At 40.7% G+C, this 25981-nt stretch overlaps 1 protein-coding gene across 29 annotated transcripts in view; it reads right to left on the bottom strand.

Moving 5' to 3' along the window:
- REPS2 (RALBP1 associated Eps domain containing 2) overlaps positions 1-25981 on the bottom strand; it is a 246625-nt gene that overhangs the window by 106542 nt on the left and 114102 nt on the right. For 16 of the 29 annotated variants that reach the window (XR_015158497.1, XR_015158498.1, XM_086386766.1 and 13 more), the window contains 3 exons: positions 18253-18316; positions 16139-16281; positions 3188-3282 (listed from right to left, as the gene is read on the bottom strand). The exons of 3 other annotated variants lie outside the window; for them this stretch is intronic. Coding sequence is in view for 21 of the 26 variants with exons in the window: in XM_086386766.1 (XP_086242892.1) it covers positions 3188-3282; positions 16139-16281; positions 18253-18316 (302 nt within the window). In the remaining 5 variants the exon portion in view is untranslated. Of the gene's footprint in view, positions 1-3166; positions 3283-16138; positions 16282-18252; positions 18317-25981 lie in introns of all 29 variants that reach the window. 10 more of the 29 variants (XR_015158496.1, XR_015158495.1, XR_015158499.1 and 7 more) reach the window with 1 other exon arrangement.

Genomic DNA, 25981 nt, shown 5'->3' with positions numbered 1-25981 from the left:
AATCACTGTGGACAGGGACTACAGCAATGAAATTCAAAGGCAGTTGTTCCTTGGAAGGAAAGCCATGAGAAACCTATAGAGCATATTAAAAACCAGAGACATCACTTTGCTGACAAAGGTCCATATAGTCAAAGCTATGCTTTTTCCAGTAGCCATGGACGGATATGAGAGTTGGACCATAAAGAAGGCTGAGCGCTAAAGAATTGATGCTTTCGAACTGTGGTGCTGGAGAAGACTCTTGAGAGTCCCTAGGACAGCAAGGATACCCAACTAGTCACTCCTAAAGGAAATCAACCCTGAATATTCATTGGAAGGGCTGAAGCTCCAATACTTTGGCCACTTGATGCAAAGAGCTGACTCATTAGAAAAGACCCTGATGCTTGGAAAGATTGAAGGCAAAAAGAGAAGAGGGTGGGAGAAAATGAGATGGTTAGATAGCATCATCAACTCAGTGGACGTGAATCTGAGCAAACTCTGGGAGACAGTGGAGGACAGAAGAGCCTGGCATGCTGCAGTCCATGGGGTCACAAAGAGTTGGACATGACTTAGAGACTGAACAACAACAACAAATACATCAACTATATCTCAATAAAACTGGAAGATCAAAAAACAAACATTATTCTAAATGAAGGAAGCCTGTCACAAAAGACCACATGTCATATGTTTCTATTTATATGAAATGCCCAGAGTAGGCAAATTCCAGAGACAGAAAATAGCTTAGTGATTACTAGAGGCTGGGGCAAGAGGAGAACAGTAGATGACTGCTAATGGATACAGGTTTTCTTTCTGGAGTGATGAAGATGTTCTAAAATTAGACTATAATGACAGTTGCACAACTGTCAATATGCTCAAAACCACTGAATTGTATACCTTAGCTGAATGTGGTATGTGAATTATATCTCAATAAGCCTGTTTACAAAAAAAGCAATTCAATAACCTAAGAAACGTGGCTAAAGACACATATACTTGAAATTGTACTCTTTAATTCTTGATGGAAATAAGTACATGGTACAGCTCTGCTGTCTTCTAAAAAAGATGTACTGCTGAGCAAACTTCTCAAGACCTGAATCAGCTATAGCTCCATTCACAACAAACACCTGCATGGAGTCATCCCTCACAGGGCTGCTGGTACCAAGTTCTATTTAAACTCCAAGCATGAGGACTTCCCTGGTGTTCCTGTGGTTAGGACTCTAAGCTTTCACTGCCAGGGGCCTGGGTTCAATCCCTAGTCAGGGAACTAAGATTCCACAAGACACGCAGCACAGCCAAAAATAAAATAAACTTTAAGCATGCATTCCTGTGTTTAAAATATCTCCATTTCCAGATTTGACAGCCATCTGTATATTTGGTCCTTTCCTTTTAGACAGATGATAAGTGAGTACACCAGTAGTCATGTATGGATGTGAGAGTTGGACTGTGAAGAAAGCTGAGCGCCAAAGAATTGATGATTTTGAACTGTGGTGTTGGAGAAGATTCTTGAGAGTCCCTTGGACTGCAAGGAGATCCATCCTAAAGGAGATCAGTCCTGGGTGTTCACTGGAAGGACTGATGCTGAAGCTGAAACTCCAATACTTTGGCCACCTCATGCGAAGAGTTGACTCATTGGAAAAGACCCTGATGCTGGGAGGGATTGGGGGCAGGAGGAGAAGGGGACGACAGAGGATGAGATGGCTGGATCGCATCACCAACTTGATGGACATGAGTTTGGGTAAACTCCGGGAGTTGGTGATGGACAGGGAGGCCTGGCGTGCTGCAGTGCATGGAGTCACAAAGAGTCAGATGCGACTGAACTGAACTGAAGTGAGTACATGGGGGAAAGCAACATGAGTCAGTAATTAATTTCTCAAAAAAAAAAAAAAAAATCCAGCATTATTTGTCTCTGTTGGAAAGGTGAAGACTATCTCATACCATGGCAAGATGGAACAAAATGTTTAACCAGAAAGAATATGAATTAAGAAATTTTTTTTAGTAAATCACCTAACAACAACATAATTTTACACAAGCAGGGCTACCCATAGCAAAAAAAAAAAATTTTTATTTAAAAATAAAACAAAAAAATAAAAACCAGGGAAACTGCATAAGAGTTGTAGCATCCTGGCCTGACAGACAAACTTCTACAGACACTGCCAGCAACCCAGAATACACTGGGGGCTATGAAAAGTGGCTGACAATCATGTCTGCTTCACCATCATACACATTCTACAAAAAGAAATTGAAAAAGCCAAAAGTCTTTGAATGCACATCTATCACTCCACCTGAAATCACTTTATCTCTTTCCCCAGAGGAGAAATCTGCTAAGCAAAGGAGCACAGAGGCTACAACTCAAAAAAAAGAGTAGCAGAGAGGCTGAGAGATGTTATCAGAGAGAATGATGCAGAAGTGGGCTGGACTGGCTCAGAGAGGATGGCATCCACAACGCACACTACAGGCACCACAGCCTCCTGGGGGAAGAATAAATAAGGCAACGCCATGCTCTGACGTTGCCTTTGACTTCTATCATCTTGCAACGTCAGAGCATGGTAATAGAAGCCTATGTACAAACCTCCATTTATGAAATACTTCCAGACTTTTCTCAGGGTGGGAACAACAGATACCATAAGTTGTCATTGCGGCAATTATAATGGTGGTGATGGTGATGATAGTGCTGATATTAACAATAACCATAAGGACCCCTAAGCACACGTCTAAGCCCATCAATGGCCCATCGTTGAAGGAATTCTTCAGGTTTCTCTTAAGGATCATCCAAATTAGGCAGCTTTGAATGTGATTCGGGGCCCTCATATACAGTTCTCAAGCTTCCTCTCAAAACTTCTGATTCATTATACCTGGTTAATACTCAGCTGCTAAAAATACAGCTTTACAATGTTTACTTCAGAATTAAAGTTTGGTTAAAGTAAATAACCTGCCTTCCATTTTTTTGGCTTAGTTTGGCAATACCTAAATTTCACCTCTAAAAGGTCAAGAGGCTACTTTGATTTTTTTCTCCAAATGTAGTTTTAGGGAGAAAAGAAAAAAAAAGATAATTACAGATATATCTGGTGTCTAAATCTGAAATGCTGAGCTTCAAAGTACTAAGTATGAAGAGAAAACGTTATGAAAGCAGATTTTCCAGAGTTTGTAAAGAACATGAGCTAACGGATTTAGGTGTACACACATCCTTACTTACTAACATATGATGATTTTTTACCTCCATCCGATTCAAATCACGGGGTTGTTGGTTTGCTGGTATTGACTCAGAATAAGAATCAAATAACGCACACTCCCACTTGGGCTTAGGAAAGGCTAAAAAGAAATAAAAAGAATACATAAGAATATATACTTTAGTCATAGTGATCATTGTTTCCTTGCAGCTTTTCTGTGCTTCATAAATAGAACAACAAAATCAGCCAGCTCCTATACTAGAGATGGCACTCATCACGCTGAGGTAGTATTTCATGTTTTTACATATACAAGCTGGTACTTCTACCATGTCTACTCTACATACAATAAAACTAAGAAACAGTGAAGTGAAGCACTTCAGTCAATGTCATAGAGCCAGTAAATGAAGAACAGGAACTTGAACTGCCAGCAGTCCTGCTGGAGAGTCCATGCTGTCAGCATTTCAAGTTATATTAAGAACACAGAAGTCATTTTCCACCTTAACCATCAGTATCACAATACTTCCATTTTAACTATGATACTAGCAACATATTTAAATGGCAGTAACTATATGCAGAGTACATCATGAGAAACGCTGGGCTGGAAGAAGCACAAGCTGGAATCAAGATTGCCGGGAGAAATATCAATAACCTCAGATAAGCAGATGACACCACCCTTATGGCAGAAAGTGAAGAGGAACTAAAAAGCCTCTTGATGAAAGTGAAAGAGGAGAGTGAAAAAGTTGGCTTAAAGCTCAACATTCAGAAAATGAAGATCATGGCATCTGGTCCCATCACTTCATGGGAAATAGATGGGGAAGCAGTGGAAACAGTGTCAGACTTTATTTTTTGGGGCTCCAAAATCACTGCAGATGGTGACTGCAGCCATGAAATTAAAAGACGCTTACTCCTTGGAAGGAAAGTTATGACCAACCTAGATAGCATATTCAAAAGCAGAGACATTACTTTGCCAACAAAGGTCCATCTAGTCAAGGCTATGGTTTTTCCAGTGGTCATGTATGGATGTGAGAGTTGGACTGTGAAGAAGGCTGAGTGCCAAAGAATTGATGCTTTTGAACTGTGGTCTTGGACAAGACTCTTGAGAGTTCCCTGGGCTGCAAGGAGATCCAACCAGTCCATCCTAAAGGAGATCAGTCCTGGGTGTTCATTGGAAGGACTGATGTTGAAGCTGAAACTCCAATATTTTGGCCACCTCATGCGAAGAGTTGACTCATTGGAAAATACCCTGATGCTGGGAGGGATTGGGGGCAGGAGGAGAAGGGGACGACAGAGGATGAGACAGCTGGATCGCATCACCAACTCGATGGACATGAGTTTGGGCAAATTCCAGGAGTTGGTGATGGACAGGGAGGCCTGGCGTGCTGCGATTCATGGGGTCGCAAAAAGTCGGACATGACTGAGCGACTGAACTGACTGAACTGAACTGAACTGAACTATGGTGATAGTTTGCGTACCATAAACATTAACTGAGGAAATACTGCATTTTAGCTATTACTATTGGAAGTAAATAGACAAGATCTTACAATGCTGTGTGCTGAAGAAAATTTTATGAACTACTCATTTCTTTTGATTAGCAGGAATAACAAAAGTAAGAGCACAAGTTCTTACTGATTTATAACAATGAAATAAGAATCACATTATGGGTGTATTCCAACATAGTAAGTGCAGAGATAGCAGTTGTTTGCCATGTAGATGAGTGGATCAGCATAAGAAAAATCATGCTACCTAGTAAGCTAACACTGAACACTCACACTATTTCTTAGAAGCAGATCCTGTTTCACCACTTTTGTCACAAAGTAAGTAAAAAAGAAATGTCTCAACAGCTAAGGAAATTGTCAATATTCCAAAGAGGAAAGGCAGACTGGGGTAGACAGTAAACAGAAGCTACAAATCAAGTTTGTCAAGACCAGCTATTAAGAAATCAAAATTTTAATGGCATGTTTTTAAAAATATTGTTAATCAAATGTTAAAACATGGACTGGTGTTATTTTTAATCCTTTCTCACCCTCCCATCAGCACCAGGGTTTGAAATGCCAACTTCCCTCCTGGTAAAGTAGTGCCCACTAAGAAAGAGCTGCCACATGCAGCTGAGCACAAGCACCTTAGATTGTTCCCCTGCTTCCTCTGGTCTGCGTTTCACTGATAGCAGGTGGGACAAATCTTGAGCCCCAGTGATTTTTCTGACTATACCAAGTCGTCTCACCCTTTCCTTGGTAAAAAAAGAAAAAACAAACAAACCTCAGCAAAACATGTTTCCAAGTTTGTACCATCCCTCAATCCAGCCCCAAGAGGAGTTTTAACCAAGATAAGATTTCTCTTTCTAGCTGACCAGTGACCTGGCTACAATTACACACTGATGCCTTATCAAAGAGTCAAACTTCGTAGAAAGCTAACACTTTCAAAAACTACCAAGGCCATGCATTCACTGCTAAATCTCTCTCCTGCAAGTCCTCATGTCTCCTCCTCCACTGTCACTTCCCAGTGCCAGCCTCCCATGGCTGTGATCCACTCTACCATGATCCGCTCTTCAGTTTCCACCCTTCATCCTCAAAACCTGCTCTCAGTTCAGCAATCAGCATGACCGTCTCAAACAGCAAATCTGATTGCGTCCCTTCCCTGCTTCAAACACATCATCATTGCCCATGATCTATTCCCCAGCTTCCTCTATAGCCATATCCTCAGGGTCTGGCTCTCTGCACTCCAGCCACCATGACCTGAAATTCACATGACTCCCCGCTCCAAACTCCCTATCAGAGAGGGACACTGGAGCATACCTGCTGTCCCCTGTGCCCAGAGCCCAGTCTTCCCCCTTCTTCACCTGCAGTGCCCTTAGCTCACCCTTCACATTTAAGTGCAAACATTTAAGGAAGTCCTCCCTAAAGTCATCCATTCTCCAACTGTCTCTAAGTCCTATGATGGTAAGAACTCTCTTGTATATAGCACTCTGACCACAGAGAATAACACAGTGCCTCTGACATAGGACATAACCAGTAAGTACTTTTGACAAATTATAGGCTAAAAATCTATACCAAAATCCACCCAGTCACCTAGACATAAAAATATCCAAAAACCCATAAGTAAGCCACCAAATAATCCAAAGTCTCCTTCCAATTCTGCCTGTTAATTTTCACTGTTGGCAGATGGGGGGAATGAGATACAACAGTTCTTGTTTCATTACTTTATTGAAAACAAGTTTATATATTTATGAATACACAATGGTATCAACCAAATTTACACTCTTCACCAATGTTATTGAAGACTGGATTAATTTGTTTTCAAGACCAAATAGAGATAAATCTGATTAGCTCTTTTGAAACAAGAGCTAAGTTTTTTAAAAATTTAAATTTGGTCTTATAAAAATGAACCCTCAAAATGAATAGGACCAGTCATATTTTTCAAAGTCTAAAAGCATAGAGAAGACCTCAATACTTCTGGCCATTTTCTTGAATCAAATACAAAAATAAACAAGGGTGATAAACCATTTAAAAGTTAACTACTAAACCTTTTACTATCACTATGTTTGATGGGGTTTTATGAGGTCTCTCATGATTTTTGCTAGAACTATATAATTATTATTTAAGATTAATACCACAAACTGGAAATGATGGGCAATTTTTATTTAATTGAAGGGTATGTGATAGATTCTTCCATTTTTTCTATATAAATGCATGCTCCATAAAAGGTCACAAACAAATCGGTGTGCGGCAGCAGGGTTCAAACAAGGAGTCATGACACGTGGCCTAGGTTCCATGGCCACATCACATAAAAACAAGGAAACCACATTCATCAAAACCCCAAAATGGAAGATGGAGGAATAGGACGGGGAGACCACTTTCTCCCCCACAAATTCATCGAAAGATCATTCGAACGCTGAGCAAATTCCACAAAACAACTTCTGAATGCTGGCGGAGGACACCAGGCACCCAGAAAGGCAGCCCATTGTCTTCGAAAGGAGGTAGGACAAAATATAAAAGATAAAAAGAGAGACAAAAAAGTTAGGGATGGATACCCATCCCAAGGAGGGAGTCGTAAAACAGAAGTTTCCAAACACCAGGAAACCCTCTCACTGGTGGGTCTGTGGGGAGTTTTGGAATCTCAGAGGGCAACATAAAGTGAAGTCGCTAAAGTGAAGTTGCTCAGTCGTGTCTGACTGTTTGAGACCCTATGGACTGTAGCCTACCAGGCTCCTCCATCCATGGGATTCTCCAGGCAAGAGTACTGGAGTGGGTTGCCATTTCCTTCTCCAGGGGATCTTCCTGACCCAGGGATCAAACCCGGGTCTCCCGCGTTACAGGCAGATGCTTTAACCTCTGAGCCACCAGGGAAGACCAGAGGGCAACGTAACTGGGAGGAAAAAATAAATAAAACCCACAGATTAAGCGCCTAACTGCAAGTTCCAGTGGAGAAGTAGCCCACATGCTTGCGTCTGCCACCAGCAAGTGGGGGCTGAACAGGCAGGCATGGGCTGCAGTGCTTAGGGTAAGGACTGGGCCTGAATGCCCTGAGGGCAATCATAGGCAGCTAACATGAGATAGCAACCCAAACTGTGGGATAGCCAGAGAGAGAGAAGGAAAAAAAAGAGGAAAGAGAGAGAGAGAACTTTCCCACAAAAAGCTCTAACCTAAGGCACTGCCAGGCCACTCACAAAACAAAGAACTGAGCAAATACCAGAGGAGAGCTAGCCGGCAGTGGACTGGCCCATCCCCGCCAGAGACAGGGAGGCAGGCAGGTGCCAACCAGAGCTGGAAGGAAAGGGGCAAACTCGGCCCCAGAGACAGCATCCTCTATCAAACTGCGAGCAGGTTCCCAGTTGCTAACCAAGTCTACCTGGGATCCTGGACAGTTGACATCCGCCAGAGATCAGCTCCCCAGAGGAGACGCATGGCACACCTGAGACAGCGCTCCCACTGAGCACTGGGAAACTGACCAGCCAGGACCGTGGAGGTGATAAGATGCACTGCCCCACCTGGGGAGAGTGCACTCGCCAAGCGCCTGGTCGCCTGAGCTGCTCAGACCTGGGAAGGGCACAAAATGCAGGCCCAACCAGTCTGTGCCTTTGTGGAGTACCCAAGAACCTGAACCTGAGCGGCTTAGACCTGGGAAGTGAACACAACACAGGGCCCGCCTTAGATAGTTCACCTGCAGAGCAACCTGGAGCCTCAGTAGTGTAGACCAGGAAAGCACACATGCCGAGAGCAGGGGCAAACCCAGTGTGGCCCAGCCACTGTGAGTACTCCCCACACATGCCAGTGATATTTGCTTGCAGTGTTCCTCCCTCCCCACAGCACAAATGAACAAGTGAGCCTAAATAAATGACCACCTTTGCCCCCTTGTGTCAGGGCGGAAGTGATATACTGAAGAGACTTGCAAACAGAGGAAGACAAAATAAACAAAGAAGAGGGAACCGCTTTGTAAGTGACAGGTGCAACATATTAAAACCCTGTAGTTAGCACTGGCTACATTGGAAGGGATCTATAGACCTTGAGAAGAAGTATAAGCTGGAACAAGGAACTATGTGAAACTGAACTGACCCCACACTGCCCTCAACAGCTCCAGAGAAATTCGTAGATATATTTTACTATTATCATTTTTAATTTTTAAAATTTTTTTAGTTTTAAGTTCTTTATTATTCCTTTCATTTTCATTTTTAAAACCTATTACCTTGCAAAAAAAAAAGACTATTTTAAAGCAAATTTAATATTTTTTATAACTTTTGCAATTTTTTTTAATACTGTATTTTTGAGTCTATCCTCTACTCTAGATTTTTAATCTTTGCTTTTTGGTATTTGTTATCAATTCTGTACCTTTAAGAATCCAATCTTCAGTACCCATTTTTACTCAGGAGTGTGATTACTGGCTTGATTGCTCTTTTCCCTTTTGACTCTCCTTTTTCTCCCCCAGGTCACCTCTATCTCCTCCCTCCCTCTTCTCTTCTCTACCCAACTCTGTGAATCTCTTTGGGTAGTCTGGGCTGTGGAGAACACTTAGGGAACTGATCACAGGCTAGACTGGTCTCTCTCCTTTTGACTCCCCCTCCTCTCCTCCTGGTCACCTCTATCTCCTTCTGGTCACCTCTATCTCCTTCCACCCTCTTCTCTTCTCTGTGGAACTCCATGAACCTCTCTGAGTATTCCAGACTGTGGAGCACAAACAGGGCATTGATTACTGGCTAGACTGCTCTCTCCCCTTTTGATTCAACCTCTTCTCCTCCTGGTCACCTCTATCTCCCTCCTCCTTCTTCTATCAAGAAGAAGACAAAAAGAAAGGCCATGAGAAAATACTTGAGGAGATAATCATTGAAAACTTCCCTAAAATGGGGAAGGAAATAGCCACCCAAGTCCAAGAAACCCAGAGAGTCCCAAACAGGATAAACCCAAGGCAAAACACCCCAAGACATATATTAATCAAATTAATGAAGATCAAACACAAAGAACAAATATTAAAAGCAGCAATGGAAAAACAACAAATAACTCACAAGGGTATCCCCATAAGGATAACAGCTGATCTTTCAACAGAAACTCTTCAAGCCAGAAGGGAATGGTAGGACATACTTAAAGTGATGAAAGAGAAAAACCTACAACTCAGATTACTGTACCCAGCAAGGATCTCATTCAAATATCAAGGAGAAATCAAAAGCTTTACAGACAAGCAAAAGCTGAGAGAATTCTGCACCACTAAACCAGCTCTTCAACAAATGCTAAAGGATCTTCTCTAGATAGGAAACACAGAAAAGGTTTATAAACTCAAACTCAAAACAACAAAGTAAATGGTAATGGGATCATATTCATCAATAATTACCTTAAATGTAAATGGGTTGAATGCCCCAACCAAAAGACAAAGACTGGCTGAATGGATACAAAAACAAGACCCCTATATATGCTGTCTACAAGAGACCCACCTCAAACTTAGGGACACATACAGACTGAAAGTGAAGGGCTGGAAAAAGATATTTCATGCAAATGGAGACCAAAAGAAAGCAGAAGTAGCAATACTCATATCAAATAAAATAGATTTTGATATAAAGGCCATGAAAAGAGACAAAGAAGGACACTACATAATGATCAAAGGATCAAACCAAGAAGAACATATAACAATTATAAATATATATACACCCAACATAGGAGCACTGCAGTATGTAAGGCAAATGCTAACAAGTATGAAAGGGGAAATTAACAGTAACACAATAATAGTGGGAGATTTTAATACCCCACTCACACCTATGGATAGATCAACTAAACAGAAAATTAACAAGGAAACACAAACTTTAAATGATATGATGGACCGTTAGACCTGATTGATATCTACAGGACATTTCACCCCAAAACAATGAATTTCACCTTTTTCTCAAGTGCACACAGAACCTTCTTCAGGACAGATCACATCCTGGACCATAAATCTAGCCTTGGTAAATTCAAAAAAACTGAAATCATCTCAAGCATCTTTTCTGATCACAATGTGGTAAGATGAGATGTCAACTACAGGAAAAAAAAAAACTATTAAAAATATAAACATATGGAGGCTAAACAACACATTTCTGAATAACCAACAAATCACAGAAGAAATCAAAAAAGAAATCAAAATATGTGTACAAATGAATGAAAATGAAAACACAACAACCCAAAACCTATGGGATTCAGTAAAAGCAGTGCTAAGGGCAAGGTTCATAGCAATACAAGCCTACCCAAGAAACAGGAGAGAAATCAAATAAATTACCTAACTTTACACCTAATGCAACTAGAAAAAGAAGAAATGAAGCACCCCAGGGTTAGTAGAAGGAAAGAAATTATAAAAATTAGGGCAGAAATAAATGCAAAAGAAACAAGGAGACCATAGCCAAAATCAACAAAGCTAAAAGCTGGTTCTTTGAGAAGACAAATAAACAAACCATTAGCCAGACTCATCAAGAAAACAAGGGAGAAGAATCAAATGAACAAAATTAGAAATGAAAATGGAAACATCACAACAGACAACACAGAAATACAAAGGATCATAAGAGACTACTATCAACAACTATATGCCAATAAAATGGACAACTTGGAAGAAATGGACAAATTCTTAGAAAAGTGTAACTTTCCAAAACTGAACCAGGAAGAAATAGAAAATCTTAACAGATCTATCACAAGCACAGAAATCGAAACTGTAATCAGAAATCTTCCAAAAAACAAAAGCCCAGGACCAGATGGCTTCATAGCTGAATTCTACCAAAAATTTAGAGAAGAGCTAACACCTATCCTACTCAAACTCTTCCAGAAAACTGCAGAGGAAGGCAAACTTTCAAACTCATTCTATGAGACCACCATAACCCTAATAACAAAACCAGACAGTTCAGTTCAGTTCAGTCACTCAGTCGTGTCCTACTCTTTGTGACCCCATGAACCACAGAGTACGCCAGGCCTCCCTGTCCATCACCAATTCCAGGAGTCTACCCAAACCCATGTCCATCAAGTCGATGATGCCATCCAACCATATCAACCTCTGTCAAACCCTTCTCCTCCTGCCCTCAATCTTTCCCAGCATCAGGGTCTTTTCCAATGACTCAGCTCTTCGCATCAGGTGGCCAAAGTATTGGAGTTTCAGCCTCAACATCAGTCCTTCCAATGAACACCCAGGACTGATCTCCTTTAGGATGGACTGGTTGGATTTCCTTGCAGTACAAGGGACTCTGAAGAGTCTTCTCCAACACCACAGTTCAAAAGCATCAATTCTTCGACACTCAGCTTTCGTTATAAAAACCAGACAAAGGTGCCACAAAAAAAGAAAACTACAGGCCAATATCACTGATGAACATAGATGCAAAAATCCTTAACAAAATTCTAGCAAACAGAATCCAACAACATATTAAAAAGATCATACATCATGACCAAGTGGGCTTTATCCCAGGGATGCAAGGATTCTTCAATATTCGCAAATCAATCAATGTGATACACATTAACAAATTGAAAAATAAAAGCCATATGATTACCTCAATAGATGCAGAGAAAGCCTTTGACAAAATTCAACATCCATTTATGATTAAAAAAAAAAAAAACCCTCCAGAAAGCAGGCATAGAAGGAACATACCTCAACATAATAAAAGCCATATATCACAAACCCACAGCAAACATTATACCCAATGGTGAAAAATTGAAAGCATTTCCCCTAAAATCAGGAACAAGACAAGGGTGCCCACTCTCACTACTACTATTCAACACAGTTTTGGAAGTTTTAGCCACAGCAATCAGAGAAGCAAAAGAAATAAAAGGATTGGAAAAGAAGAAGTCAAATTCTCACTGTTTGCAGATGACATGATCCTCTACATAGAAAACTCTAAAGACTCCACCAGAAAATTACTAGAGCTGATCAATGAATATAGTAAAGTTGCAGGATAAAAAATTAACACACAGAAATCCCTTGCATTCCTATATACCAACAATGAGAAAACAGAAAGAGAAATTAAGGAAACAATTCCATTCACCATTGCAATGAAAAGAATAAAATACTTAGGAATAAATCTACCTAAAGAAACAAAAGACCTATACATAGAAAACTATAAAACACTGATGAAAGAAATCAAAGATGACACAAATAGATGGAGAAATATACCATGTTCATGGATCAGAAGAATCAATATAGTGAAAATGAGTATACTACCCAAAGCAATCTATAGATTCAATGCAGTCCCTATCAAGCTACCAACAGTTTTTTTCAGAGAACTAGAACAAATAATTTCACAATTTGTATGGAAATACAAAAAACCTTGAATAGCCAAATCAATCTTGAGAAAGAAGAATGGAACTGGAGGAATCAACCTGCCCAACTTCAGGCTATACTACAAAGAATCAGTCAGTGATGTTTTGTAGTATAGCTACAAAGACAGTGTGGTACTGGCACAAAGACAGAAATGTAGATCAATGGAACAAAATAGAAAGCCCAGAGATAAATCCACACACCTATGGATACCTTATCTTTGACAAAGGAGGCAATAATATATAATGGAGAAAAGACAATCTATTTAACAAGTGGTACTGGGAAAACTGGTCAACCACTTGTAAAAGAATGAAACTAGAACACTTTCTAACACCATACACAAAAATAAACTCAAAATGGATTAAAGATCTAAACGTAAGACCAGAAACTATAAAACTCCTAGAGGAAAACATAGACAAAACACTCTCCAACATAAATCATAGCAGTATCCTCTATGACCCACCTCCCAGACTAATGGAAATAAAAACAAAAATAAACAAATGGGACCTAATTAAACTTAAAAGCTTTTGCACAACGAAGGAAACTATAAGCAAGGAGAAAAGACAGCCTTCAGAATGAGAGAAAGTAATAGCAAATGAAGCAATGGACAAAAAATTAATCTCAAAAATATACAAGCAACTCCTGCAGCTCAATTCCAGAAAAATAAATGACCCAATCAACAAATGGGCCAAAGAACTAAATAGACATTTCTCCAAAGAAGCCATACAGGTGGCTAACAAACACATGAAAAGATGCTCAACATCACTCATTATCAGAGAAATGCAAATCAAAACCACAATGAGGTACCATCTCATGCCGGTCAGAATGGCTGCTATCGAAAAGTCTACAAACAATAAATGCTGGAGAGGGTGCGGAGAATAAGGAACCCTCTTACACTGTTGGTGGGAATGCAGACTAGTACAGCCACTATGGAGAACAGTATGGAGATTCCTTAAAAAACTGGAAATAGAACTGCCATAAGACCCAGCAATCCCACTGCTAGACATACACTCCAAGGAAACCAGAATTGAAAGGGACATGTGTACCCCAATGTTCATCACAGCACTGTTTACAATAGGCAGGACATGGAAGCAACCTAGATGTCCAGCGGCAGACGAATGGATAAGAAAGCTGTGGTACATATTCACAGTGGAATATTACTCAGCTATTAAAAAGAATGCATTTGAATCAGTTCTAATGAGGTGGATGAAACTGGAGCCTATTATACAGAGCGAAGTAAGTCAGATAGAAAAATACCAATACAGTGTATTAACACAGATATATGGAATTTAGAAAGATGGTAACAATGACCGTATATGCGAGACAGCAAAAGAGACACAGATGTAAAGAACAGATTTTTGGACTCTGTGGGAGAAGGCGAGGGTGGGATGATTTGAGAGAATAGCATTGAAATATGTATATTATCATATGTGAAATAGATCGCTAGTCCAGATTCAATTCATGAGACAGGGTGCTCAGGGCTGGTGCACTGGGATGACCATGAGGGATGGGATGGGGAGGGAGGTGGGAGGGAGTATCAGGATGGGGAACACATGTACACCCATGGCTGATTCATGTGAATGTATGGCAAAAACCATCACAATATTGTAAAGTAATTAGCCTCCAATTTAAATAAAGAAAAAAAACCCAAAATGGAATGAGAGAGGGGAGAGTGAGACAGAGAAAGGGACATAGAGAGAGACACTGAAGAGGAAATAAGCAGTGTATCAATGCTGCTCACTTGCAAACTAGTTCCTAGGGACTCCTGACAGTCTCCCCAAGCCTGTAAGGAAAGGGAGCAGGCTGGAGTTACAGTCCACTGGTGTCAGAAAGCAACTGCTATAAGCAAAGTCCAAGTTCTGAAATATGTAGTTGCATTTGCTCTGTGAACCCTCCCCTTCATACATTTTCTGAGGACCTCTGGTCATGATCCTATGGGTCATGCTTCCTCCAATTTTTCTACCTGTCCCTGGCACCAGACACTCTTCCCTTTGGTTGAGCCTCCACTCATTAGTACCTACCACAGAATGACAGACTTTTTATTAATATTTAAGAGTCAGTGATCTCAACACTGACTTAGATAAGTAACTGGTCACTTTGAATCTCATGCCTTTATGAGGAAGGGACAAGACAAGATAATCTAACCACAAAATTTATGCTCTATTAATGACTAATCACATTTTCTTTAGACACTGGTTCCCTCTTGCCAATAATCATCAATGACTAAGCTATCATGTTTTAGAGATCCTCCCTAAAAAGTGAGAATTGCTATTGAAACTACCAGCTATTTCTGGACAGCTGTTTCTTTCAAAGGAAGCTATACTTCTGTGAGTAATAGAATTCATATCAGAAATCAGCCCACTGCTTTGAATGGTCAAAAGACACTACCAATTTTTTCAATCTTCCAAAGAAGTTAATACAAATGTTGGACTCACCGTAACTCTTTCCTTTCCAGAGAATTGGGGATTGCTGTTAATTAATGAAAAAGACAAAGAGAGTTCTATTCCAACTTTCTGGCATGCTAGAATGTTCTGTATCTTTCATCTGATTGCAGTTATATGGGTAGATACATATGAAAAAAATTAAGTGTACCTTTAAGATAACAGCCTTTTATACATTTTACTGCGTGGAATTTTTAAACTTTTTCATTAGGTTCAAGAATCCTAGTCCATTCCATTACCTAAGGTCACTTGGGGACACCAGAATTGGCTTGAAGATGCCAAGTCAGCACTGGCTCTAAAGGAAGATCTTCCTCTTCATGTTTTTATCAGCTGGGGGTTCAGGAGTTACCTGGTCCACAATTTTTATGAAAGATGCAAAGAGCTGACTCATTTGAAAAAACTCTGATGCTGGGAAAGATTGAGGGTAGGAAGAGAAGGGGACAACAGAGGATGAGACGGTTGGATAGCATCACCGACTCAATGGATATGAGTTTGGGTGGGCTCCGGGAGTTGGTGTTGGACAGGGAGGCCTGGCATGCTGCAGCTCATGGGGTCGCAAAGAGTTGGACATGACTGAGCGACTGAACTGAACTGAAGTGACCTTGGTTTAAATCCATCCAGACAGTACTCACACTTACCCAGATCATCCCTATGACTCACATGATAAGTTGTGAGTCTAATACCAGCTAAAGACAGTAACTATAGATACAAAGAACTCCTCAAAGTATGTGGACATCATCTTAAAAAACAAAACTTTCTTATAAGGTCAGGATGGGAAACACCTAAGGTTTGGGATTTATGACCAGGCCTTACCTGCTTGCAGGTACTCTGGCTGCAGAGTTGGAGGCAGGCCCTCAGGCAGCGGGTAGCCGTTCTTTCGGGCCACAATGAGATGAAATGCAGCACAGAACTCTGGCAGGGTCAGGGCTCCATCGCAGTCGGCATCACTCAGTTCCCTAAATATAGCAGATATCATGAGCACCTAACATGGGGCTCAGAGGGAAAGTTGCTCAGCCTCAAACATGCAAACACAACTCCTAGGCTCCCTGGTGGTGGCCCTGCAGGATCCCCCCAACTCATAAAAAAATCTCAAGAGGCCACACAGAGGAAGAAAAATCAATACCACTAGCATGAGTAGCATTTTATAAATAAAAATTTAGTCTTCAAGTTCTCCAGTAGATCTGTTTTTCTAAGAGAATGCACAATCAAAAAACTATGGGATAAAAAGGAACAGGATGCCCACAATTTCACAGTTAGTTGGCACTCATTCAATAAATGCCTGGTGTGAAGTGCCCAAGGCTGGCACCTGAAATAGTTGGAGGAAGGGCTGCCCCTGCCCTTTCACCAGTGTCCTGACCATTACTCAATTACCCAAACTCAGATACAAGCACTTCATTTTTCAGCTTTAAGGAAAAACCTTGAACTTTTCAAGTCACACAAATGTTGTATCAAAAATTTGCTTGAAAAATTCTCTCCTGGAAAAATACAAATAAGCTCAGTAAATACTTGTTGAATTATGTTTTCAGATAAAAATAGCAACTAGGGAAGGCTGGAACCAGATGAGATGAAAGTAAGAAAGGGAGAGGCTTGAAAAGGCTTATTTTTGCTTCAGTCATTGTTTTCCACTGAAAAGCAGAGACCTATTTGCCAAAACAACTAAGACCCCATAAGCTCAACCAGTCTCTTAGACATACAGAGACAAATATGCCTGTGTTAGGACAAGCAGAGAGAGAAGGTATATTTCTACTTGAAAGAAAAACCATGGAAGGTAAGCTCTGGAACTTTCCTTTGGAACCTCACATCTAACTCTCCTTGGAATATTCAGAAAATACCAGCCCCCCAGGATAAGGAACCAGGGATTTTTTTTTTAAACAATGGGTGGAGAGAAGCCCACAAAGCTTCTGTGGATATGTCTCAACAAAAAGATAGGAACCCTCATGCCGATAACGTTAAGACTGGAAATTCTGCCGAAACAGACTGTATTCTTTACAAAATGATAACTTCTTTTTTCCCAAGATTTAAAGCCTAATAAGGTTTGCCATTTGTCTTTAATGTTAGAATATATTGCTGAAGAACCGAAAGCCAGCTCAGGATCCCAGATACAGTAGCATTTACAAGTGTCAATGGAATAGTTTTTCAATATAATGCACAAAACATGACAAACAATTTTAAATCCTACTATAATTTTTTGTAAATCCTCATTTTAAAAGTTTTACATAAATATTCCAATACTTTAATTATATATTTATAGCAGCATGGCCTCCCACTCAGTCTCGAGGAAGAACAGCCCACACACAGCCAGGAGCTTATAGAGGCACCAAACGCTTTCCTAAAAGCAAACAGAGCCATCTGGACCAGGCTGTGAAGCCCTTCTGGAGCCAGGGATGCAGCTGGCACGGCAGCAAGGTACAGAGCGCACCATAGCTGCAAGTCTGAGCCAGGGTCCAGCTGATAAACACAAGCCAAATTTATGAAACTCAGAGGCAGCAAGAATAGTCAAATTTAACTTAATTCCAAAATATCTGTGGACCTTCTGTTCACCTGGCCTCATAAAATATTATAAAGAATAGCTTTTCAAGGTTTTCTAGTTATGTGCAGCACATGAAGTAGAAAAATCCGAAAATACACAAGATGGAAATTCTCATATGCTCACACAACTGCTTATATTTAAAAGGCATCTAGGTGAGGATACTAATCAGGAAATTACTTTTTAAATGATCAAAATAGTGAATAATACATTCCAGACACTATTCATTGCACTTTTCATATAATAACTTAATCTTCACAGCAACAATAATTTAAGTTCTATTCATATTCTCACATTGTTTTTAAAACTTCAAAACATTATTGCTTTAAAATGCAAAAGTAGGAGCTAAGGGATAGCTATGGATAACAGTATGAAACTACAAAGCATTAATTGTACTTACCATATATAGGAGAGTTCTGGAATGGAAAGTTTTGATTTGGTGAAGAAGTTTTTGGCAACAGAACCTGTCAAGAGCCATTGTTTAAATAAATCATTAATTACTTACCTAGAGCAGCTTTTTTATTTATGTAGAGATGAATTACCATTTTTTTCATTCAGCCATCCCTACCATATAATAACCACAAACATAACAATTATTCATCAAAGCAACTACAAATCATGTGGCTAAAAGCATACAAACAGCTTTTAAAAGAATATGTAAATCAGAATAGGGCAAAAGAAGTAGTGACATAATACTTATTATCACATGAAAAGTATATTATGTTCACGTTCTTTCATTTTTCTGAAAATCTGCAAAATTTACTGAAAATTTAAAAGATAAAAATATCAAAATTTTCAAAGTAAAAATGTGTCCAGCATTTTAAATGAAAGGGTGTGTGAAAGTAGTACACAATCATGGTAGGAAACAAAGCACAAAGAAGAAAATGAACACCACTACCCTCATCATTCTACAGATAAGACAGGCATCATGGGAAAGTGTTTCAGTGAGATTTTAGATCTCTTGGTGGCTCTTCAAGAATTGTATCCAGGAACCTATTACTACTTATTTTATTCATTGGAAATTCACCAATATCAATGGAAATCAGGAAATGATTCCATTCTGCATCTTACATAGCTGCAAGCTCCAACTGCACTTAAAATGTTTAGCCTCAATCCTTATTGAGATTGAAATTTTTATGCTTTCTGCTCTCAAAACAGTTTCACAATTCTAACACAAAAATTAGTCAAGTCAAAGCCCTAAATGCTATTCTTAACTGATAAAGTCAAATGTCTTTCCTTAGTGATTATAAGTCTTCTAATTGGCCTTAAAACAAAGGATTATAATGCACACTAAAGCAGACTTATATTCTGTTGATATATAAAGGATCAAAGACAAGTACCCTATAAATGAATGAGCTTCCTCCCCCTGAGCACCCTGGAAATACTGGTGACATAGGACTGTTGGCCATCCATATAGCCACCTTGTCAAACATTTGTCAGAAATGTCTTAAGGGAATTCCCTCATGGTACAGTGGGCAAGAATCTGCATCATGGGTTCAATCTCTGGTCTGGGAGGATTCCACATACTGCAGAGGAACTAAGCCCTTGTGCCACAACTACTAAATGCTCACTCTAGAGTCCATGAGCCACAACTACTGAGCCCACATGCTGCAACTACTGAAGTCCACACACCCTAAAGCTTCTGCTCTGCAACAAGAGAAACGACCACAATTAGAATCCCTGCTCACTGTGAACTAGAGAAAGCCCACGAAGAGCAACAAAAACCCAGCACAGCCATAAATAAATAGTTTAAAAAAACTGTGTTGAAAGCATACTTGTCAGCTATTTTATAGATATAAAGGCATTCTCTCATTTCATTCTTCTTTTTCCTCACTGATTACCTTTCTTCAAAGCACAATACACTCAAACCCACAGCTAGAGATCTGGCCTGGCTTGGCCTTCACACAGTAGAGAGAGTAGTGGTTGTCTCACCCACAGGGAAGCTGACAGCTAACAAGTTCAGAGAGAGGACACTTGAGAAAGCCCAAGTGCTCCCTCCTTTGGTGTGGACAGATGCTCAAACCAGGAGCTGGAACCCACACCCCAGCCTCCTCCCAAGCAATGAAGAAACCCAAAACCAGCCTCCTTTTCATCTTCTCTCCAGTCATTTTCATATCTATTTGAGACCGACATGAGAGAGAATGGGTAGAAGGGAGACTTAAAGCTGTTGGCATTCAAATATTAAAACCATGAATCCAGACTTTTTCTTATAAAAGGGTCTCTCAGCCCAGTAAACTACAGCTACACACAGCATTTCCCTTAGAAGAAATGGAGTAGCACTTATAGTTGGAAAAAAAGTCCAAAATGCAGTACTTGGATGCAATCCCAAAAACAACAGAATAATCTCTGTTCGTTTCAAGGCAAACAATTCAATATCACAGTAATCCAAGCCTATGCCCCAACCAGTAATGCTCAAGAAGCTGAAGTTGAATGGTCCTATGAAGACCTACAAGACCTTTTAGAACTAACACCTAATAAAGATGTCCTTTTCATTATAGGGGACTGGAATGCAAAAGTAGGAAGTCAAGAGACACCTGGCTGCTGCTGCTGCTAAGTCGCTTCAGTCATGTCCAACTCTGTGTGACGCCATAGACAGCAGCCCAACCAGGCTTCCCTGTCTCTGGGACAAGAGAATACACTGGTCATAGCAAGTGCCCTCTTCCAACAACAAAAGAGAAGACTCTACAAATGGACATCACCAGATGGTAAACAGCAAAATCAGATTGATTATATTCTTTGCAGCCAAGGATGGAGAAACTCTACACAGTCAGCAAAAGCAAGACCAGGAGCTGACTGTGGCTCAGATCATGAACTCCTTATAACCAAATTCAGACTTAAATTGAAGAAAGTAGGGAAAACCACTAGACCATTCAGGTATGACCTAAATGAAATCCCTTATGATTATACAGTGGAAATGACAAATAGATTCAAGGGATTAGATCTGATACAGTGCCTGAAGAACTATGGATGGAGGTTCATGACATTGAAGGCAGGAGGCAGTGATAAAGACCATCCCCAAGAAAAAGAAAAGCAAAAAGGCAAAATGGTTGTCTGAGGAGGCCTTACAAATAGCTGAGAAAAGAAGAGAAGCTAAAGGCAAAGGATAAAGGAAAGATATACCCATTTGAACGCAAAGTTCCAAAGAATAGAAAGGAGAGATAAGAAAGCCTTTCTCAGTGATCAATGCAAAAAAAGAAAGGAAAACAATAGAACAGAAAAGACTAGAGATCTCTTCAAGAAAATTAGAGAAACCAAGGGAACATTTCATGCAAAGATGGGCACAATAAAGGACGGAAACAGTAAGGACCAAACAGAAGGAGAAGATATTAAGAACAGGTGGCAAGAATACACAGAAGAACTATACAAAAAAGATCTTCATGACCCAGATAACCACGAGGTGTGCTCACTCACCTAGAGTGAGACATCCTGGAGTGAGAAGGCAAGTGGGCCTTAAGAAGCATCACTACGAACAAAGCAAGTGGAAGCAATGGAATTCCAGTTGAGCTATTTCAAATCCTAAAAGATGATGCTGTGAAAGTGCTACACTCAATATGCCAGCAAATTTGGAAAACTCAGCAGTGGCCACAGGACTGGAAAAGGTCAGTTTTCATTCCAATCCCAAAGAAAGGGAATGCCAAAGAATGTTCAAACTACCACATAATTGCACTCACATGCCAGCAAAGTAATGCTCAAAATCCTCCAGGCTTCAACAGTACATGAACTGTGAACTTCCAGATGTTCAAGCTGGATTTAGAAAAGGCAGAGGAACCAGAGATCAAATTGCCAACATCTGCTGGAACATTGAAGAAGCAAGAGAGTTCCAGAAAAACATCTACTTCTGCTTTATTGACTATACCAAAGCTTCTGACTGTGTGGATCACAACAAACTGTGGAAAATTCTTCAAGAGATGGGAATACCAGACCACCTAATCTGCCTCTGAGAAATCCGTATGCAGGTCAAGAAGCAACAGAACTGGACATGGAACAACAGACTGGTTCCAAATCAGGAAAGGAGTACGTTAAGGCTGTATACTGTCATCCTGCTTATGTAACTTATATGCAGAGTACATCATGCGAAATCCAAGGCTGGATGAAGCGCAAGCTGTAATCAAGATTGCCAGGAGAAATATCAATAACCTTAGATATGCAGATGACACCACCCTTATGGCAGAAAGCAAAGAAGAACCAAAGAGCCTCCTGATGAAAGTGAGAGAGGAGAATTTAAAAGTTAGCTTAACACTCAACATTCAAAAAACTAAGATCATGGCATCCAGTCCCATCATTTCATGGCAAAAAGATGGGGAAACAATGGAAACAGTGGCAGATTTTATTTTCTTGGGCTCCAAAATCACTGCAGATGGTGACTGCAGCCATAAAATTAAAAGACGCTTGCTCCTTGGAAGAAAAGCTATGACCAACCAAGACAGCATATTAAAAAGCAGAGACATTACTTTGCCAACAAAGGTCCGTCTAGTCAAAGCTACGGTTTTTCCACTAGTGATGTATGGATGTGAGAATTGGACTATAAAGAAAGCTGAGCACAGAAGAATTGATGCTTTTGAACTGTGGTGTTGGAGAAGACTCTTGAGAGTCCCTTGGACAGCAAGGAGATCCAACCAGTCCATCCTAAGGGAAATCAGTCCTGAATATTCATTGGAAGGACTGATGCTGAAGCTGGAACTCCAATACTTTGGGCACCTGATGCGAAGAGCTGACTCATTTGAAAGACCCTGATGCTGGGAAAGATTGAAGGTGGGAGGAGAAGGGGACAACAGAGATGGGTGGACAGCATTACTGACTCAATGGACACGAGTCTGAGTAAGCTCCAGGAGTTGGTTATGGACGGGGAAGCCTGGCACGCTGCAGTCCATGGGGTCGCAAAGAGTTGGACATGACTGAGCGACTGAACTGAAGTGACACACAGCATTGATCCATCAGTGACCAAATTTTAACACATCCAATATACAGAGAGATTTAAAAAAAAAATAAAGGCCAGTAACCCATTATAAGCTTCACAGGTGGTTCAACAGTAAAGAACCCACTTGCCAATCCAGGAGACGCAGGAGACCCAGGTTGGATCCCTGGGTTGGGAAGATCCCTTGGAGGAGGGAACAGCAACCCACTGCAGTGTTCTTGCCTGGAAAATTCCATGAACAGAGGAGCCTGGCGGGCTACAGTTCATGGGGTCACAAAGAGTCGGACACGACTGAGCAACTAACATTTCATTTCATTTCCCAGAATTAAGATATCACATGAAAGAAAGAGAAAAAGGGAGAGAGAAAGGGAAGGAGGGAGAGAAGAAGGAAGGAAGAAAACTATGATATGAGGAATTGTCTGGCAGTCCACTGGTTAAGATTCTGTGCTTTCACTGCTGGAGGCTCAGGTTCAATGTCTGTTTTGAAAACTAAGGTCCCACAAGCCAAAAATAATAATAATAAAACTGTAATATATCAGATCAGATCAGATCAGTTGCTCAGTCGTGTCCGACTCTTTGCGACCCCATGAATCACAGCACGTCAGGCCTCCCTGTGCATCACCAACTCCCGGAGATCACTCAGATCCACGTCCATCAAGTCAGTGATGCCATCCAGCCATCTCATCCTCTGTAGTCCCCTTCTCCTCCTGCCCCCAATCCCTCCCAGCATCAGAGTCTTTTCCAATGAGTCAGCTCTTCGCATGAGGTGGCCAAAGGACTGGAGTTTCAGCTTTAGCATCATTCCTTCCAAAGAAATCCCAGGGCTGATCTCCTTCAGAATGGACTGGTTGGATCTCCTTGCAGTCCAAGGGACTCTCAAGAGTCTTCTCCAACACCACAGTTCAAAAGCATCAATTCTTTGGCGCTCAGCCTTCTTCACAGTCCAACTCTCACATCCATACATGACCACAGGAAAAACCATAGCCTTGACTAGATGAACCTTTGTTGGCAAAGTAATGTCTCTGCTTTTGAATATGCCATCTAGGTTGGTCATAACTTTCCTTCCAAGGAGTAAGCGTCTTTTAATTTCATGGCTGCAGTCACCATCTGCAGTGATTTTGGAGCCCAGAAAAATAAAGTCTGACACCATTTCCACTGTTTCCCCATCTATTTCCCATGAAGTGGTAGGACCGGATGCCATGATCTTCATTTTCTGAATGTTGAGCTTTAAGCCAACTTTTTCACTCTCCACTTTCACTTTCATCAAGAGGCTTTTGAGTTCCTCTTCACTTTCTGCCATAAGGGTGGTGTCATCTGCGTATCTGAGGTTATTGATATTTCTCCTGGCAATCTTGATTCCAGCTTGTGCTTCTTCCAGCCCAGCGTTTCTCATGATGTACTCTGCATATAAGTTAAATAAATAGGGTGACAATATACAGCCTTGACGAACTCCTTTTCCTATTTGGAGCCAGTCTGTTGTTTCATGTCCAGTTCTAACTGTTGCTTCCTGACCTGCATACAAATTTCTCAAGAAGCAGATCAGGTGTTCTGGTATTCCCATCTCTTTCAGAATTTTCCACAGTTTCTTGTGATCCACACAGTCAAAGGCTTTGGCATAGTCAATAAAACAGAAATAGATGCTTTCCTGGAACTCTCTTGCTTTTTCCATGATCCAGCGGATGTTGCCAATTTGATTTCTGGTTCCTCTGCCTTTTCTAAAACCAGCTTGAACATCAGGAAGTTCACAGTTCACATATTGCTGAAGCCTGGCTTGGAGAATTTTGAGCATTACTTTACTAGCGTGTGAGATGAGTGCAATTGTGCAGTAGTTTGAGCATTCTTTGTCATTGCCTTTCTTTGGGATTGGAATGAAAACTGACCTTTTCCAGTCCTGTGGCCACTGCTGAGTTTTCCAAATTTGCTGGCATATTGAGTGCAGCACTTTCACAGCATCATCTTTCAGGATTTGGAATGGCTAAACTGGAATTCCATCACCTCCACTAGCTTTGTTTGTAGTGATGCTTTCTAAGGCCCACTTGACTTCACATTCCAGGATGTCTGGCTCTAGGTCAGTGATCACACCATCGTGATTATCTGGGTCGTGAAGATCTTTTTTGTACAGTTCTTCTGTGTATTCTTGCAATCTCTTCTTAATATCTTCTGCTTCTGTTAGGTCCATACCATTTGTGTCCTTTATCGAGTCCATCCTTGCATGAAATGTTCCTCTGGTATTTCTGATTTTCTTGAAGAGATCCCTAGTCTTTCCCATTCTGTTGTTTTCCTCTATTTCTTTGCATTGATCACTGAGGAAGGCTTTCTTATCTCTTCTTGCTATTCTTTGGAACTCTGCATTCAGATGTTTATCTTTCCTTTCCTCCTTTGCTTTTCGCTTCTCTTCTTTTCACAGCTATTTGTAAGGCCTCCCCAGACAGCCATTTTGCTTTTTTGCATTTCTTTTCCATGGGGATGGTCTTGATCCCTGTCTCCTGTACAATGTCATGAACCTCATTCCATAGTTCATCAGGCACTCTATCAGATCTAGGCCCTTAAATCTATTTCTCACTTCCACTGTATAATCATAAGGGATTTGATTTAGGTCATACCTGAATGGTCTAGTGGTTTTCCCTACTTTCTTCAATTTCAGTCTGAATTTGGCAATAAGGAGTTCATGGTCTGAGCCACAGTCAGCTCCTGGTCTTGTTTTTGCTGACTGTATAGAGCTTCTCCATCTTTGGCTGCAAAGAATATAATCAATCTGATTTCGGTGTTGACCATCTGGTGAATCAGTCCATGTAGAGTCTTCTCTTGTGTTGTTGGAGGAGGGTGTTTGCTATGACCAGTGCATTTTCTTGGCAAAACTCTATTAGTCTTTGCCCTGCCTCATTCCGTATTCCAAGGCCAAATTTGCCTGTTACTCCAGGTGTTTCTTGACTTCCTACTTTTGCATTCCAGTCCCCTATAATGAAAAGAACATCTTTTTTGGGTGTTAGTTCTAAAAGGTCTTGTAGGTCTTTATAGAATCGTTCAACTTCAGCTTCTTCAGCATTACTGGTTGGGGCATAGACTTGGATTACTGTGATACTGAATGGTTTGCCTTGGAAATGAACAGAGATCATTCAGTCATTTTTGAGATTGCATCCAAGTACTGCATTTTGGACTCTTTTGTTGACCATGATGGCCACTCCATTTCTTCTGAGGGATTCCTGCCCACAGT

This window comes from Bos grunniens, chromosome X, assembly GCF_055505025.1.
Source record: "Bos grunniens cultivar Pamir isolate PY7600 chromosome X, Bosgru_T2T1.0, whole genome shotgun sequence".
Lineage (NCBI taxonomy): Eukaryota > Metazoa > Chordata > Mammalia > Artiodactyla > Bovidae > Bos > Bos grunniens.
This window is presented reverse-complemented; position numbering and strand designations above follow the sequence as displayed.